The sequence below is a fragment of the Ptychodera flava genome, assembly GCF_041260155.1.
Source record: "Ptychodera flava strain L36383 chromosome 3 unlocalized genomic scaffold, AS_Pfla_20210202 Scaffold_25__1_contigs__length_14229661_pilon, whole genome shotgun sequence".
NCBI classification, from domain to species: Eukaryota; Metazoa; Hemichordata; class Enteropneusta; family Ptychoderidae; genus Ptychodera; species Ptychodera flava.
Window position 1 is genome coordinate 4,296,881 of NW_027248279.1, and position 16,025 is coordinate 4,312,905.

General features: G+C 36.1%; 2 protein-coding genes across 3 annotated transcripts in view; one reads left to right on the plus strand and one right to left on the minus strand.

Moving 5' to 3' along the window:
• Nucleotides 1–16,025, plus strand: part of LOC139125634 (GRIP and coiled-coil domain-containing protein 2-like) — a 27,309-nt gene continuing 11,284 nt past the window's right edge. Inside the window, exons 1-8 of the mRNA XM_070691728.1 lie at nucleotides 1–173; nucleotides 2,361–4,044; nucleotides 6,176–6,667; nucleotides 6,799–6,884; nucleotides 7,120–7,186; nucleotides 8,537–9,328; nucleotides 9,570–9,629; nucleotides 11,429–11,494. Of these exons, the coding sequence (XP_070547829.1) occupies nucleotides 147–173; nucleotides 2,361–4,044; nucleotides 6,176–6,667; nucleotides 6,799–6,884; nucleotides 7,120–7,186; nucleotides 8,537–9,328; nucleotides 9,570–9,629; nucleotides 11,429–11,494 (3,274 nt within the window). The 5' untranslated portion in view covers nucleotides 1–146. The remainder of the gene's footprint in view (nucleotides 174–2,360; nucleotides 4,045–6,175; nucleotides 6,668–6,798; nucleotides 6,885–7,119; nucleotides 7,187–8,536; nucleotides 9,329–9,569; nucleotides 9,630–11,428; nucleotides 11,495–16,025) is intronic.
• LOC139125648 (uncharacterized) overlaps nucleotides 11,477–16,025 on the minus strand; it is a 10,169-nt gene continuing 5,620 nt past the window's right edge. The window contains exons 3-5 of one of the 2 annotated variants that reach the window (XR_011550312.1): nucleotides 15,416–15,577; nucleotides 14,751–14,802; nucleotides 11,477–11,629 (exon numbers count right to left, since the gene is read on the minus strand). Coding sequence is in view for 1 of the 2 variants with exons in the window: in XM_070691748.1 (XP_070547849.1) it covers nucleotides 11,563–11,629; nucleotides 14,751–14,802; nucleotides 15,416–15,617 (321 nt within the window). In the remaining variant the exon portion in view is untranslated. Of the gene's footprint in view, nucleotides 11,630–14,750; nucleotides 14,803–15,415; nucleotides 15,628–16,025 lie in introns of both variants that reach the window. The other variant, XM_070691748.1, reaches the window with a different exon arrangement.

Sequence of the window (16,025 nt, forward strand, 5' to 3'; positions counted from 1 at the left end):
ACATTTTATAGTTCTGCAGAATAATATGACCTTAGAGACTCTGGAGTAAATTATTTGAGGTACCAGGGGCCAAGAGTATTGCTGTCATTTCGACAACGCCATTTCTTACACATAAGTCCTGCAGAGTGGTTGAACAACATTCAAAAATGCAGTCTGGAACATCTGGGCAAAAGGTCGGTGCTTCTATGCATTCTGCTTTCCGATATATTTTATAGCTGCCGTTTTGAGTGTATAAAGTTGCAACAGTTATAGACGCCATTTTTATTCACACTTTGTTACTTCTGAAGATTTAAAACCTGTCAATCATACAAAAAACAGATTCTCTGAGGTTACCGAGATCCATAAACACTAAATAGTTCATTTCTCTGTCTTTGAGACAATTTCTCTTCAATAATTATCTGAAAACTGAACGAGAAAATATCGATGAACTGTATTTCACCGTTCATTATGCAGTTTGTTGTCGGTCAGTGAGCAAATTAAAATTGGCATTTGTAAGACGCAAAAGTTATTCTGCCAAATAAGAATGCAGGGGCCTTATCAATGTTTACGACTGCACTGTTTGTGAATTTTAAAAGTTTTTAGTACACGCAAATATCATGTACTGGAATTACCGCTCGCAGTTTGTTTAGCATTGTGAGTCGACCTCTTACCTTGTTTGAGGACGCAGACAATTCTTACCGTAAATATAACAAACAGCGAAAACATTATTCGAGAAAAGTGTCAAAAGCTAAATTTGACTACTTTGTTTTTCGTGTTGTTTAAAGCTTCAGGGCAATTAAATGTTGACTTTCGTGTCGACGTCCACTAAACCAGATAAAACACTGCACAAACATATACCATACATACAGAAGGGTTAATCATTAACTTCCTCCCAATTATCGCGAAAACGTTTGACCATAGCGACACAGATTTATGTGTATGGGAAGAAATTGTAATTGGAAATATGCTATTATTCCAGATTAAATAAATGTTTGCCAGGTTGGTTGATTGGTGCGACTTTTAGGAAAACAAGAAAAGTCTGGTATAATGAATTAATTTTAATGACGCGCTCGCACGTGCAAAAAAACGAAACGGAAAATGTGAAACCGGTAAGCTTGGTTATACCATCGTACCATGGTTTGTATCACCCTTTCCGCCTCGTATGGACTTATTACCTCTGTTAAGCTAACTATCATGCTATATGAAATCTTTATTCGTTATAGTAGAAAGTTGGGAGTTGCAGTAGATGCATAATTTCACAGAAATTGTAAAGTTTTGTGCTTTGTAGTTCGAACTGTCCAGGGTAAAGTCCGACTTAAATCGAATGCGTGTACCTTCCCGGGACGGGTACTGCATACCCTTTTAATACCTTACAGAATGTGTTAGTTTACGTAGATCGAATTAAATATCATGAATACGCCATACTCTGGTACAGTAAACCAATCCATTGCAGCCCAGGGAACAGCACTAATATTGCCAATTAGCGATACCACGAAGTCTAGACATCTTAAAATTGCGAATTCAACAATCGCAATATCAATCGGTTGTCGATTAATAAAGGAAAAGGGGAATGAAACTACCAAACAACAATTTGACCACAGGACTTCACCGTGGATTTCTTGCAAGGAGCCATGTATGCATTTAAGGACAAATTCATTTCGAAAACGACACGAACTTGTTTTCAATCGGAGTGAAACTCACAACATGATCCAGTCTCGTAGCGGAGAAGCAAGAGACAGATACGTTTGGTCAAAAAAATTATCTTAATATTTAATACTGTGCTGTAAATGGAAATCGGTCGTTATATCTTCAGGACTAGGGTGATGGGTGAATAGCATTGGTCGGACTTTGCCTCACAATATACGGAAATCTTTTTGTAAAGCTACAAATGGTTAGGCTGTTATATGTATTTGTCATAACACTTTATATTGCTACATTGTGCAGAATTATTACTGTAATGTATTTCAAAAGAAAAATATTGAAAAAGGCAGATTATGTGTCGTTGTGTGTGTTTAACTACTTACTTATTGTCAATAAAAACTAACAAGTTACGATGCAAAAACAGTTCTTTTGTTTCATCGATCCATTGATAAGAGTAGTAACAACACCTATGACAATATATAATTTTAGCTTGTAGTGAAGTGTTTACAAGGTCAGATGTGGCTACGGTATGTAGTTAGTCAACTAAAGATCATAATATATATAATAAAATAAATTCTACCTGGTATGGACAATATATTTTGCCAGGAAATAATGAGGATTGAAAGGATGAAGTTTAATATTTTTGCTGGAATTAAGTGATCAATAAAAAGTATGAAATATTTTTTCAGCATTGGTTTTACAAATGGACAAACAGTAAAGTTTAATTTGCTCATTTCCAGGACCACAAGAGTTCTGAAGACAAAACATCGACTGAGAAAACGATTGAATCACTTGTCACGATATTATTTGTGTTTGCCTCCTGGATCACTGGACAGTATAATCCACTTGGGCTGAACGAACAGATTGCCACATATTTCTGTGCCCAACAAGGCATCCCTACTGAAAGAAGAAAAGTATGCTGTACTGTAATTGATGTTGAGCTCAGCGATGATCAGAAGAAAAGTGCTCAAAGTGCTGGTGTTACTCTTATCCCCGCAAAGCGAAAGTCATCTTTAGACCCTCACCGACATCCTCCAAAATTAGACTGGTTACTTCATCATGAAATCTATTACCCATCACTTCAAGGTTTGGAGAATGTGAAACACGTAGTTGGACACGATTCTATGACTGCTGATGCTGCCACAGATATCCGTGACAGTCTTTTTCCAGATGCTGAGTTACATCTCCTTAAGGTAGATATACCAGGAGTACTGGTTGTGTTTGACAAATGGGACATAGAGAAATATGGCCTACCAGAATTTCACAGAAACCTGTGGAAAGATATTTGCTCAAAAACAGGTAAGGGTGTGAGAGTCTATGCCACTGTTCTTGATGTTTATGTCACTGAAGCTCAGAGAGAAGATGCAGAAAAGGTTGGCATTTCCCTGATCACTGCTAGAAGAGCAGAACACCTTGATCCTGAGGATGATCCTATAAGCATCCTGTGGCTGTCGTATCCAGCTAGTCATTATCCTCATCTCAAAGACCTAACGAACATCCAATATGTAACTGGTTATGCTCCCATGACGGCCTTTGCTGCTGCTGATATCAGGAAAAGCCTCTTTCCTTGGGCAAAACTTTATCAGATAAATGCACTGCACCCTGAATACCATGCTAAGTTATCAATTGAAGAACAAAGTAATCTTGAAGGAGACATGCTGAAGATAGCGATGGAGGCTGATGCAATGGTGTCAATTGGTCCCAGCATGCATAGTTACTTTGAGAATGCATACAGGGCCATCACTGACAGGTCCATTCCTCACATTGAACTTCTGCCAAAAGTTGGAGAATGTTTCCAGGGACAAAGAATGAGGATCAAGGACAATATTCACCAGCACATAATACTATCATATGGAGAATTGCACTGTTTAAATGATATAGTGAGTGACTATAGCGAAATTGCGGAACCGATCGGCCAGGTCGCAATCAATCAAAAAAATGCAAGTCGGCAACAGTTAAAGTGGAACATACTGGGTATTCCAAAAGAGTCCTCTGAAAAAGCAGAGCAATACTTCAGCGAAAAACTGGCTTGTAACTCAGAGGTGGCAAAATTGAACCCGACGTGCTCCCTTGATGACATTCTAACTTACCTCCGACAATGCCACATGTGTGTCACAGGGTTACGCCATTCAGACTTTGGGTTCTATGGTTTAGAAGCCATTGCAGCTGGACTTCCAACATACGTGAATAGAAATTCCCAGTTGGGAACTTTTATCATCAAGTACTTAAGTGGCTGTGAAGATCGGTGCTTGGTTCAAGATGCGCAGGAATGTTCCAAAAAAGTAATGTCAGCGATAAGTAATACTTCAAGGGCATTCGAATGGGCAAACCAACTCAAGGGAGCATACTATGAATGTAAAGAGGTGAATGAGAGCTATGCTAGATTTGTTGCTTTGTTTGCTGAAGGAAAGGAACCATCTGAAGGTAATTAGGGTATATTAATAGTTACAGGATGAAGCAACCGTTGTATGATATTGGTATGCTTTTGGTGTGCGAATTATACCACAAAAAGCCGACATCTTATAATAATATTTTCCAGATGGATGATTATTGTTTACAAAGCTGCAATGTAAATTCTGCAGTGTGGTTTCTGAAGAATGTAAAAATACAACAGATGTTTCTTAGAAAGTTTACAAATTACTTTTCAGTACAAAAACTGGCTATCTCAACATTCTCAAGCTACTGCTTGACCATCTACTTTATATCAGTCATATCATCAACTTTGTTCAAATAAAACTGTAGATGATTGTGTGGTAATTAGTATCCAAACTATATTTGATCAGATCTGCATTTTAAATAGTTGTACATGTAATCTGCAAACGTTTTAGGTCTCATTTTTTCAGTGCACTTGCAAAGAGTATTTACTGTCATCAAAGTATAAATCTTCAACCCATTGTTTTTAGCTACTATAGACTATAGTCTATAGAAGCTATTGGGATGGGTATCCGTCTGGCGTCCGGCGTCAGTCTGTATGTATGTATGTATGTATGTCCGTTTGTGAGGCGTCCGTCCACTCAAATATCTTGAGAACCGCAGTACTTACTGATTTGATATTTGTTGTGTAGATGAAAAATAGGACTTTGAGAAACTGTTTTTTTTAATTTTTTGAAATTGTTGAAAATAAGCAAATTAATGCCAAAAAAAGGTGTTTTTGGTAAAAAATCTTCTTCTTCATAACCGCTGGTCAGACAGCTTTGTTATTTGGTATACAGGTCCCTAGGGATAACCCAACTTAGATTTGTTCAAATTGTGATGAACTATGCAAATGTCTATTTTTAAGGAATTTTTTTGTCATTTTTGGTCAAAATTTGACTTACATTGTATGTAATTCTTGTACTGTATAAACCCTATCAATTCACCCTGAAAAAATAATTGATATGATTTTAAATAATTGAATTAATTAGGAAATCATCAAAGCCAAAATAATTTTAGTGTGGAATTATCAGAAAGTTCAACTTTTTTTGACAGTTCATATAGTGAAATGCTTACCATTTTGGAGGATTAAAACATGTAAAGGCAACTTTCCTGAATCCCAACTTTGATATATTCTGAACCACCATTTATGTTATCTAAAAGAAATTGCTCATAATAGTTTGTCATGATAGGGTGGTCAAATAAATAGAGATAGAGAAAGTTCTAATTTTCATTTATGGTTGACTTGGTAAGGATAAAATAAAATTACTTTTTGAGGAAAAAAATAGAGTGGTCAATTAAAAGAGTGGTAAAGTGATAGGGTTTTTATGGTAAAGCTGGGCTGTAAGATTCCTCATGTGCTATTTATAGCAATTATGCAATCTGTGTAAACAGTGCAATGAAAGTGTTACATGATTCCTTATAATGCTTTTGATGACCTTGAACTTCTTAAGTTACAAACATTTGTCTCTTCAGTGTGCTTTCTCTGAGTACGTACAGTCTCAACTTATTCAACAGAACTTACTTACAATGTTAATTTGAAAGTTAAAATGTGCTTAGTTAATAGATTGAAAATACTGATATTAAAAGATAACCAGCTCAAGATTCTTTATAACCTGACAGATATGCTGTTTTTCTATGACGTAAATCTTGATTTAAGCAAGTCTTGTTTACTTTAATTAGAATGTAATTAACTCTCGTTTATTTGCTATTATAGACTAATATAGTCTCATGAAATATGCAAATCTGTATTTTTACGGAATTTTTTTCCTTTTTGGTCAGGCCATCCTGAAATGAGCTATCAAAGATATCCACCTTCTTCATCAATACATGTGTCACAAAAGGTTATTCTCTACATAACACAGCAGAGCTCTGTCAACTGTTGAGTCGCTTGTTTTTTCAAAACCGCTTGTCAGACAGCTTTAATATTTGGTTTACATGTCCCTAGGATGACCTTAGTGAGATCATTTCACACAGTCAGGAAATACTTAATTTTGTATCCATGTCTATAGTAGCTTCAGGGACTTTGGCCCTATGTTTATGTTATTTCTGCTTTCTTTTACTCACCACACTGCAGTTTACCTCACACTATCATATTATCAAGTAGATATGTAGGAAAAGACTTACACTTCATTTATTTCAGGTCTTGTCGTCACCATTGAGATGAAAACACAACCTTGGCAGCAACGTTTGAAACAGTTAAGTGAACAGCTAGAAATGATGTCCCGGCAACAGCCAGTCAATGTGTCTGCAGTTGATGCATTGGAGCACAATATTGAAGAATTAACCAATACTTTACGTCATTGTCAACAGAGCTTGAAGCGAAAAGCTGACCAGATGATAGACGAAGACACTGAGAGGTTGAAGAAACCCTGTCATGAGACAACCATTGGAGTGCATCAGGTGACTAAGATTTCAAAGGGGTCTCTTGGAATGTTACTTAACTTCCTCAGTATTTTAGGTCTTTACAGATTCAAGTCAAGTGTTCAGACTGGGAGATTTGCTGAGTTATACGAACCATGGTTGATAACAGATGAGATGAGAGAGATAGCTGCAAAAGTGAACTTACCCCTGAAACTACAAGTCACATATGACGAGAAGAAGTTTGATGAACTTGATGCTTTCTTCATTGCACGTAAGTTCCTGTCCCTTTTTCATATTTGCAGTGAGATATACAGACATTGTACAATAGCAGTCATGCATTCATCAATAAATAATGGAGTTTGTCTTTTGTATGGTTGACTTCAATGTTTTCTCTAAAAACAGGAGATGGAAGAATATCTCACCCCTCAAGGAACATTGATGGTGAAAGTGAATACCGATTTGAAAAACAACCGCCATCAAAACTGCTGGTAAGGTATTCATCAAAGTGTATTATTGAGTCAGTGAAATTTCTTAAATTGGTTGAAATCTAAAATTATATATTAAACAGGCATTAAAGTTTGCTGATTTCATATCTGATCTACGCACGAAGAATAACTCATTGAACGTTACTGTGTTTCGATCATAAAATGAGAAAGGGTATTAGTTGAAACATAAAGACGATAATTATTGTAAGATGGTATTTATTGAAACGCTTTTCTTTAGGTGGAACAATCTGCAGTTCCTTTGTCCAAATTAGGCACTGACATCGAAGACAAATTAGTGGTTGCAGGTAAGGTAATTTATCGCACTATCCGATTGTTGTTGTGATCGTTGTTCAAAGTCTTCAGCGGCCGGGGGGGGGGGGGGTTGGGGGGTAACATTTCCTTTACCAACATTTGACTGCGTGCACCTTTTGAAGTTTCATATCAACTGCTTGGAACTTAGATTGACTCAAGGTAGAATGTGCCTCACGAACAGGTATTCGGACTCTAAAACTTTCACAATTGTTTTCTGATCTACCACGTTTAGGGGTTCATTTTAAAGCACTTGGTGTAAGAAAAGTTGTAACCATCTTAGTTTTTCGAAAATTGAAAATTTTACTTTTTCCTTCTCCATAGTTAACACAGGGACGGCGGCCATTTTGAATTCCAAATATCGGTACATCTTTGGTAATTTGTTTCTCTAGTACCAAACTTTGCACGATGACTCCAAATTTTTATTCTTGATTTTGAAAAAGAACAGTTGAAAAGTTCCCAGAAGAAAGTTTGAGCATAATTTTAAGTCTTTCACTTTCGAGGCACATACTACCTTAAATCATTCAACTCTAGGATCAGGGACTATTACTTTTGTCTTGAGTGGGCGTTGTAATTTTCTGTGCAGAATTCGATTACTCAAGCATGGTATGTATTTCTACTGTAATAAGTTTATTCAGATACTATAGGCCACCGGCCTCAAAGTATTCCATATCAGGTATCAAACGAATGTACAGGACGCTCTCTCAGAAATTGGCGAGAGAGAGAAAAAAAGAAAGTAACAATAGCTATACAAAGCAGGTGTTATTACATCGTTGCTGGTGTCTCAGAACGCTTCTTCATACCGAAGAAGACAAATTTTGCTAGATTGCGTAAAACAGTTGTACTCTGAGTCTGCATGGGCAGACGAAATTTTGGGTTTGACGGATTTAAGTAGAAATATTTTGGAATGCATTTTGTTCTTAAATCTTGATAAAGAGGACAAATTATACAGAAGTGGAATTCATCTTCAATTGATTTTAAAATACAGTAAGCACAGGTTCTTTCTGCACGTTCGTTACATAATTTCCTATCTGCCTCAATGCGTAAGGAATGCGTAGATATAAAGTAAGATGAAATTCAACACGCAGAACAACTTTCAATCCAGGAAAATAGGAAATTTTTCCGCACAACAACCTGTTGACGATGGTCACTACTCGGCTGGTAGAGCGCCCTCGGTATGTATTTCTTTAAAAGCCCTAGAAGCACAATTGGAAATACATGGCAATACAGTGTCAGCAATAGGTACCAAACGCAGTAGTTTACCGTACTTCCTAGGAATTTGCTTCTAAGTAACAACAGTCAGTCAAGAGTTGGTAACTACCGGTTTATTGATTTGTGCTTTCCAGATTTAGAGCAGACAGGCAGACAGAGAGGTCAGCAAACACACGGTAAATTTCCGAAAAGTCAGCTTAGCAAAGCTAAGGAAGAAAAGGATTCATTAGGGAAACAGCATGAGGAAACTTTAAAGGAGGTAGATAAGGCCAACAAGGATGATCAGTTAGATATCATTATGAGAGACATGAATGAGGTAATGAAGGAATTGGAGAAAACTAAGAAAGAAGCTGAGGTTTTAAAAACTCAGCTAGATGAATTGAAAGTAGGAAAATCACAGTTAGATAAACAGAATCAGGAAAGACTAGAAGAGTTAGCTAAGGCTGAGAAAGTAGCAACAGACAAAGCAATGGAAATAACATCTCTTCATAAGGAAATACACGATTTGGAAACAAAACTTTCTGAAAGCAGTGATTTAGTGACTAAAATGCAAGCACAACTATCAGATGCTGACAAAAACCTAGCTGAGAGCAGGGATTTAGTAGCAAAGATGCAGGTAAAATTGTTGGATGCAGAAACAGAAGTTGGTCAAAGCAAGGATCTAGTGACTAAGATGCAGGCACATCTATCAGATGCAGAAAACAGGGCAATGGAAAGTAACCAATTTGACAATGCTGAAAAGGAAACTGCACATCTTAAAGATCAGTTAGACAAAGCGAAAAAGGTAGTTACACAACTGGAAGATCAGTTAGAGATAGTTGTAGGGGAAAAGAGTCAGATACAAGAGGAGCTGGACAAAGAGAGAAGAGCAAATGTACTTCTGGGTGCGGGTAAACAGACAGGTGATTTGGAAAGAGGTGTAAAAGGTAAGACATCATTCCATTTATCATAACATCACAACATGGAAACTAAAATTTTGAAATACTGTTGTAAGCAAATTAATTAAAGGTGAACTTAAACTGTACTTCAGAGAACTTGGATTTTCAATCAAATATTTACAATTTGCAACTTGATGTACATGACACTTCAAGAGGAAAACTTAAGGAGACTACATGTGTGAACGTTTAGTTATCATTTCAAACCTAAACACTATTCATCCCTTTGCAGAGAAGAGTGATTCTGGTGGTGTATTCACTAAGCTTAGAAAATTTGTCACTGGAAATTCAGGTAAGCAAATCTCATTCCATATCATCTTCTGCTCTGTAGCTATGCTGTCAGTGATGTGGTGCTTATCTTATATGTGGATGTATGTCAGCGTCCATCATCTGTCATTGGTTGTCCATCAGCGTTTTACATTCAAAGCTTCTTCAAATCGGCAAGTCTGATTACATTAATATTTGGAGTGAATTTCCCTATGAATGACCTCAATCAAGTTCGTTCACAAATTGTTTTTAAATATGCAAAGTTGTGTATTTTAGGCGAATTTTGCTATTTTGAGGCAGAAATCTTCTCCAAAAAACTGGCTGGTCCGACAGCTGTAATATCTGTTACACAGGTTCCTAGGGATGACTTTATTTCGATTTGTGTAAATTGTGATGAAATATTCAAATTTATATTTTTAAGTCAATTTTTATCCTTTTTGGTCAAAAATTCTTACGAAATCTGCAAGTTTTTAGTCAACTTATTTATAATGATGCCTTGCCAAGTAAATTAAAATGTCTGTCTTTTTTATCTTGCATTTCAATATGTTTATTTCTATAATACTTACAAGGAATAACTTGGAGATGTACATGGACAAATGTGGTAAAACTGTATTCCACATGAAATTAATATCCTTCATGACTGATAATTTTACATCTCAACAAATGACTTGCACAAGTAATATGGTAACACATCATGAATTTAGTGTATTGTGATGTGGTGTAGTAATTCTTGAAAATTAAAGAATGTAGATATCACATTATGAACATAGGTGAACTATATAATAACTTCTAGTGTTTTCTCGATCAGTTTACTCAAAATTGCTGAAAAGATGCACAGTATACAGACATTTGGGCATCGAACTCCAAATGTGTTTGTCGAACACAATAACAGAAGTCCCATAAGAGATACTATTTCATTTTATGTAATTTAACTGAACTACAACAGATTCAGTAAGGGTTTCAGTCACCAACACATGAAAATTATAAGAGTTTTAAGTGACAGTATCACTTATTTTAACAGTTGGTGTTCATGTAAGATATACACATCTTGGTCTCCATGAACACTCAGAATGTACTACGCATCATATCAGAGTAGTTGAAAGAAATCAGCTGTAAAGAAATTAGTTTATTTACAATTTTTAAATTGTTTCTTTTCATACCAATCTCAGCAAGCATTCCTCAAGATTCAACTCCAATGTCAGGAATTTGAAAAAAAAATCAGTCTTCTGACAGCCAATAAGAAGCAATGACAATACACAATCTGTTTTGGAATGGTTACACAGTACTGACACAAAGATTTTCATAGTATTCCTCTTTCATACATACAGAGAGTGATAAAATTTACCTCTGTAATGTAATTCTACACTGTCAAAGTGAATCTAATTAATGATACACAGATCTTCACAATACATGAAAATGTTTTCTTTTACATGCACTGAAGCATAAGCAGGCCAGAAAACTCGTTTTAGAAAAATGTGTCTGATGAGAATGATAAAATCAATGCGTGTCTTTTGAGTGAGTTTTCAGTAATTACATAAAAAATGTTTCAGCAGCTTTTAAGTGCAGCTATTTTGCATTTGCATAATTGTGATTTGTGCAAATGTGACACAAACTGTAACTAATATTGAGTTATATTTGTCACATCTTTAAAGATTACTAATAAATTTAAGTTTCTTGTACAATGTCATTCAATATTTAATTCTAAAAATAGTTCCACTGAAGTCACTATACCGGTACTGTCATCAAAATCACATCAAAATTCTACAATATAATCTAATATACTAAAATCAGATTCTTTTGTATGACCATCTGCATCCAACACAGAACCAAAGCCGATTGGAACCAAACGCTATATTGGTAAGAAAGAGAAGCTTGATGAGAGACATGGAGGTGAGTGTATAAGAGATCCTATTGGTGGTTAGTAGAATGGCAGTGGTAAAACTTTCAGAGAGCTTGGGTCAATCCAATGCACCAGTTAGAGACCAGTCTTGATTGTTGTCCTCTGTCTTCAGTGTAGGGTTAACTCTGCCAAAGGAAAAACAATTATTATTTAATAAGTATTATTAAAAAAATTGATGAAGGATTATTTTGACATTTTTTCTCATAGAAATAAAAATCATTACATATTAAGAATGAAAAAAGATCGACACAGAAGAAGTTTTGGAACTTCCAAAAAATACCGCAATTATACGGTGTCGCTCAAATTTGATCAGAATTGGTATATACAGTATGGGTACCAAAAATCAACAATAAATGTTGTTTCTATCTGTTCAGTGCAGAAAAATTCTACGTTGATGTTATGACAATGATTTCTGCACAGTACAACCAGAAAAAAAAAACAAGAAATATTTAAACCAGAAAAACAAGAATGACAAAAGTAATTAAGGTCTGAAACTTTAGGTACTGGAGGTCAACTTTAGCAACATCCATAGCAGAAAGGCAGCTAGCCCCCTTAGTTTGACCATAGACGGTCTTCCTTCCCTCTACTGATGGTCTTCCTTCCCTCTACTGTCTATGGTTTGAGCAGGTCTGTTAATATGTAACCAGTCCGGGTTATGTCCATATAGAGGATATTACGATTGACCAATCAGCGAAGCTGCCGCCGCCAACGTCATGAATAATTAACCATGCAATCCTTGGCTCACAGATTGTAATGAGTTCAGAACTTTCGGCCAGATTCCACTCTTTATTTTTAGCACTAGGTAGTTTTTAGATGTAGACGTTATGCACAATGTTTAGTACGGTCAAGATGGCGACTGACATTGGTGATTATTACATCGAATAATACTTCTTTAGATGATTTTCCTGGCCAGGTACCGCTCCTAGAAATCAGGATTTGACCCTTGTAAATCTACAGCAAGTTATTTGTTGCCAAATATCGCCTATTTTTGGTCAAATTTAATTTAACCTTTCCATCTGTAGCATGGAGAATGTTTCAAGCTTTGCAACGATGGGTCAACTGTTCTTGTCAATGATCGGAGCATGATGGAGCACGATTTTTTCGATCACCATGCATTTCCCGGTACGATTGACCCTTCGCTCAGAAAAACGCGCGCAGAATCAATCGCCGAGAAGTTAACCAGAAGCTGGTAAAGAGTACGAAAAACGTCCAATAACTCTTTGTCGAACATGGTCTAGGGTAAAGAAACTCAGAAAACTATTCCTGAAGAAATCCTTACAATTTTTAACATGGTAGAACGTCGCAAATTGACTCGACACCTCCGGGTAGCCAACATTCTCACTCGATCGGTCATGGTGGATCTGTCAGGTTAGATCGCGATCTCAGCATAACATTTCAAAGTGAACCCGCTAACCTTTAACCGCCATTACATATACAGTATGTGATTGGTTCTTGCCTATACCTCATTACATATACTGTACGCCAATGGCCTTTCCCAACTATCCTCTATATGGACATAACCTGGACTGGTAACAGTTCATAAACAATGACAGGAAATGACTCAAGTCAGTGGAGTTAGCCTGTCTTCAACTGGCATGCCACCACTCCTGCACATTTGCAGGATTTCCCGTTTTCTTACCTCGTTTGCACATTTTTGACACTGACGTGTTCATTTGAACAAATTCATATTCAACCCATGCATCTACCTGTACACCAAATACTGAGATGGTAGCTTTGGCGGTATGGGAGCCTTTGCGTGTGACGGATATACGGTACATCCGCACATACATACCCACAAATATAGAGACATACAGACGCCACCGACTCAGCATATAAGCTCTTTTTGGTATTTATATTCATACCAAATATGAGCTAATAACATTAATAGTTGTATTTTAAAGAGGACTGGAATCTGTCACAATGCTTTCAAGGTCTGAAGACCCAATAAAAAACCTTTGTCTTGTTCTTCTGGTATGCAATTTGTGCCCAATTGTTAAATTTGCATGAACAGATCATCAACTACCAGTACATGTACCGGTACGTCTCATAACAATTAGCCAGTGAATGTATACAGTAATAAACGGTACATAACCTCAAAAGGAGCAGTTGTAAATTTATCTGTTGAGCAAATGGTCATACCCTAGATTATGTATCAGAATGATATCACAGCTATTTTTGTTTTAATGGATATCTGCTAAAAATTTTATGAGGCTGCATGGTGATGTTAACATTTCGAGAGTTTAAAGGGACAAAGTCGCCCATTTTTTTCATGAATTTTGTTTGATATGAGATACTACTTATATTGTTTGACATGTTGAAAGATACTGAATAAATGGGTGACCATGCATATATTTGACCCCAGTTTTTTTAGTCAAATTAAATGAAACCATGGCAAAAATGAATTAATGTTCATTTTCGTGATGGTTTCATGTATTGTGTCAAAAACCTGGGTCAAATATATGCATGGGTCACCCATTCATTATCTTCCAACATGACAAACAATATAAGTAATATCTTACATCAAAAAATTCATGAAAAAATGAGTGACTTTGTTCCTTTAAGGACAGATTGCCATGTAAGTCCCTATAATGTATAAAAGCAATCAGAAACAAAGCAAATGCTTCACACATTGTAAAAGGAAGACAAGTCTGTTCATGGTTGGTTTGATGCAGGGCAGTGTTTAGTCACTGTACAGTCTCTTTCTAAGCTCTAGTGTTACTGTTTGCAATATATTTACTAGGTCATACAATCATTGAATATCACGATATTGTTCACATGATTGATTAAATCTCATAGGAGTATTTGTTATATGTTTCCCTAAATTGTCAGACCGAGTATTAGCCTTGAGTTGCATGATTAATGCCATGCCAATCATGATAAACGTATTCAATCAGAATATACTGAGATTTCAGTAAAAATACTCAAATGATATGTCATTAACTCCTCAACAGACTAATCACAAGAAAACATTCAAAAACAGGTGTACTTCTGAATGCTGTATTTGTTGTCATTTTATGCAATAGTACGAGAGGAGAGGTCACCTGGTGATAGATAGTCAGCGGACCAGCAGACAAAATGACACATAATTTGGTTAGAAATGCAATGTTTCTTCTTCTTCAGCATTTGTCTGGTAGCTAGTATATTTGTCTCTACTTTTGGATGTCCATACGTTCAAAATACATCTGTGAAAACCAATATCATCAGAATCATTACCAAGTGACTGAAAGGTGATCTGATCAATATTACCGTATAGTGTCATGGTTACTGGCCATAGTAATGTCGGTGATCCTGGTCTGTCCTAGATGAAGGAGGAGGAGTTACACACTGTGTTGAAATGTTTGTGACAACCTTTGACATTTGACATGCCTATGACACATCTAACCCCTGGTCCCTGTTAAATCTAATCAATCAATTGTAACACCAGTACATTTGTCGTGTGTTATACTGAGGAGTTACAAAAAGTCAACCAAAACAGCAGATCTGAAAAATACACCTAATTCTGCAACCAACAGAGTTTCATTGTTAAGTAAGTTTCAGTATCAATAGCACAATAACTTTTGGTGTTATTGGATGTTATTTGACCTTTGACCCCTCAATGATTTTATGTAAACACCGGAAAAACATGCACTGTATATTACAAATATGCACTGCATACTTCATCGTTTTGTTCTCAATGCTTAGTGCATGTTTTCTTGTACTATTCAATGCAAAAGGAAAATAAGGTGCATGATTTTAAGACTATTCACAAAATACTAGGATTTATGCCTGCACGCACATAATCTATGCTTTGATATTGTCCTAAACGTATCTCAGACAATACCTTGGCTATAAAAAATGTACTTTGACATTTATCCTGGTATTTTGTGAATAGGCTTATACTAGTACATGTATATTATCCACTATGTACTTACCATTGCTGATCAAATGATCAGGTTGTAGATTGACCTCTGACCTACGCACATTGAGGACTTTTTGAACATGCACTCCATTTGCTGGTTGCTTGCTACGTTGTCCATCAAGTTGTCTCATGTACTGGTAACTCTGCCTTAAAGAAGTCAGCTGTTTGCCGCCATCTGTCATAGTATCAATAGAATAATAACTAGATTTTCCCATCCATCGTTTTCTATGGTAAAATTGGAATTGTCCACAGGGTAATTAGGATGACAGGTTTATTACATATTACTCTCTGCAATAATAAAATGTTTAGATGTAACATACATGTACATGATCTTTTGTTTCTGATGCAAAAAAGTATTTTGAGACTAACATTATTACTTGTCTGCCCAACCTGTACATGTGCAAACAGCATTATTATCATTAAAAGGTGAATTCTGGTCCAACATCAATTCAAGTGTGTACAATAACAGTACATTTTTGCACATATCAAGGCTGTACTGACATGCTAAATGAACGCTTGATGTTTTAACATGTTTCAGGGGATAGAGCGAGATGTTGCTTTTGATAAGAAACACAATAAATGACATCAAATAAAATTTTAAAGCTACAGGCCATTCAATGATA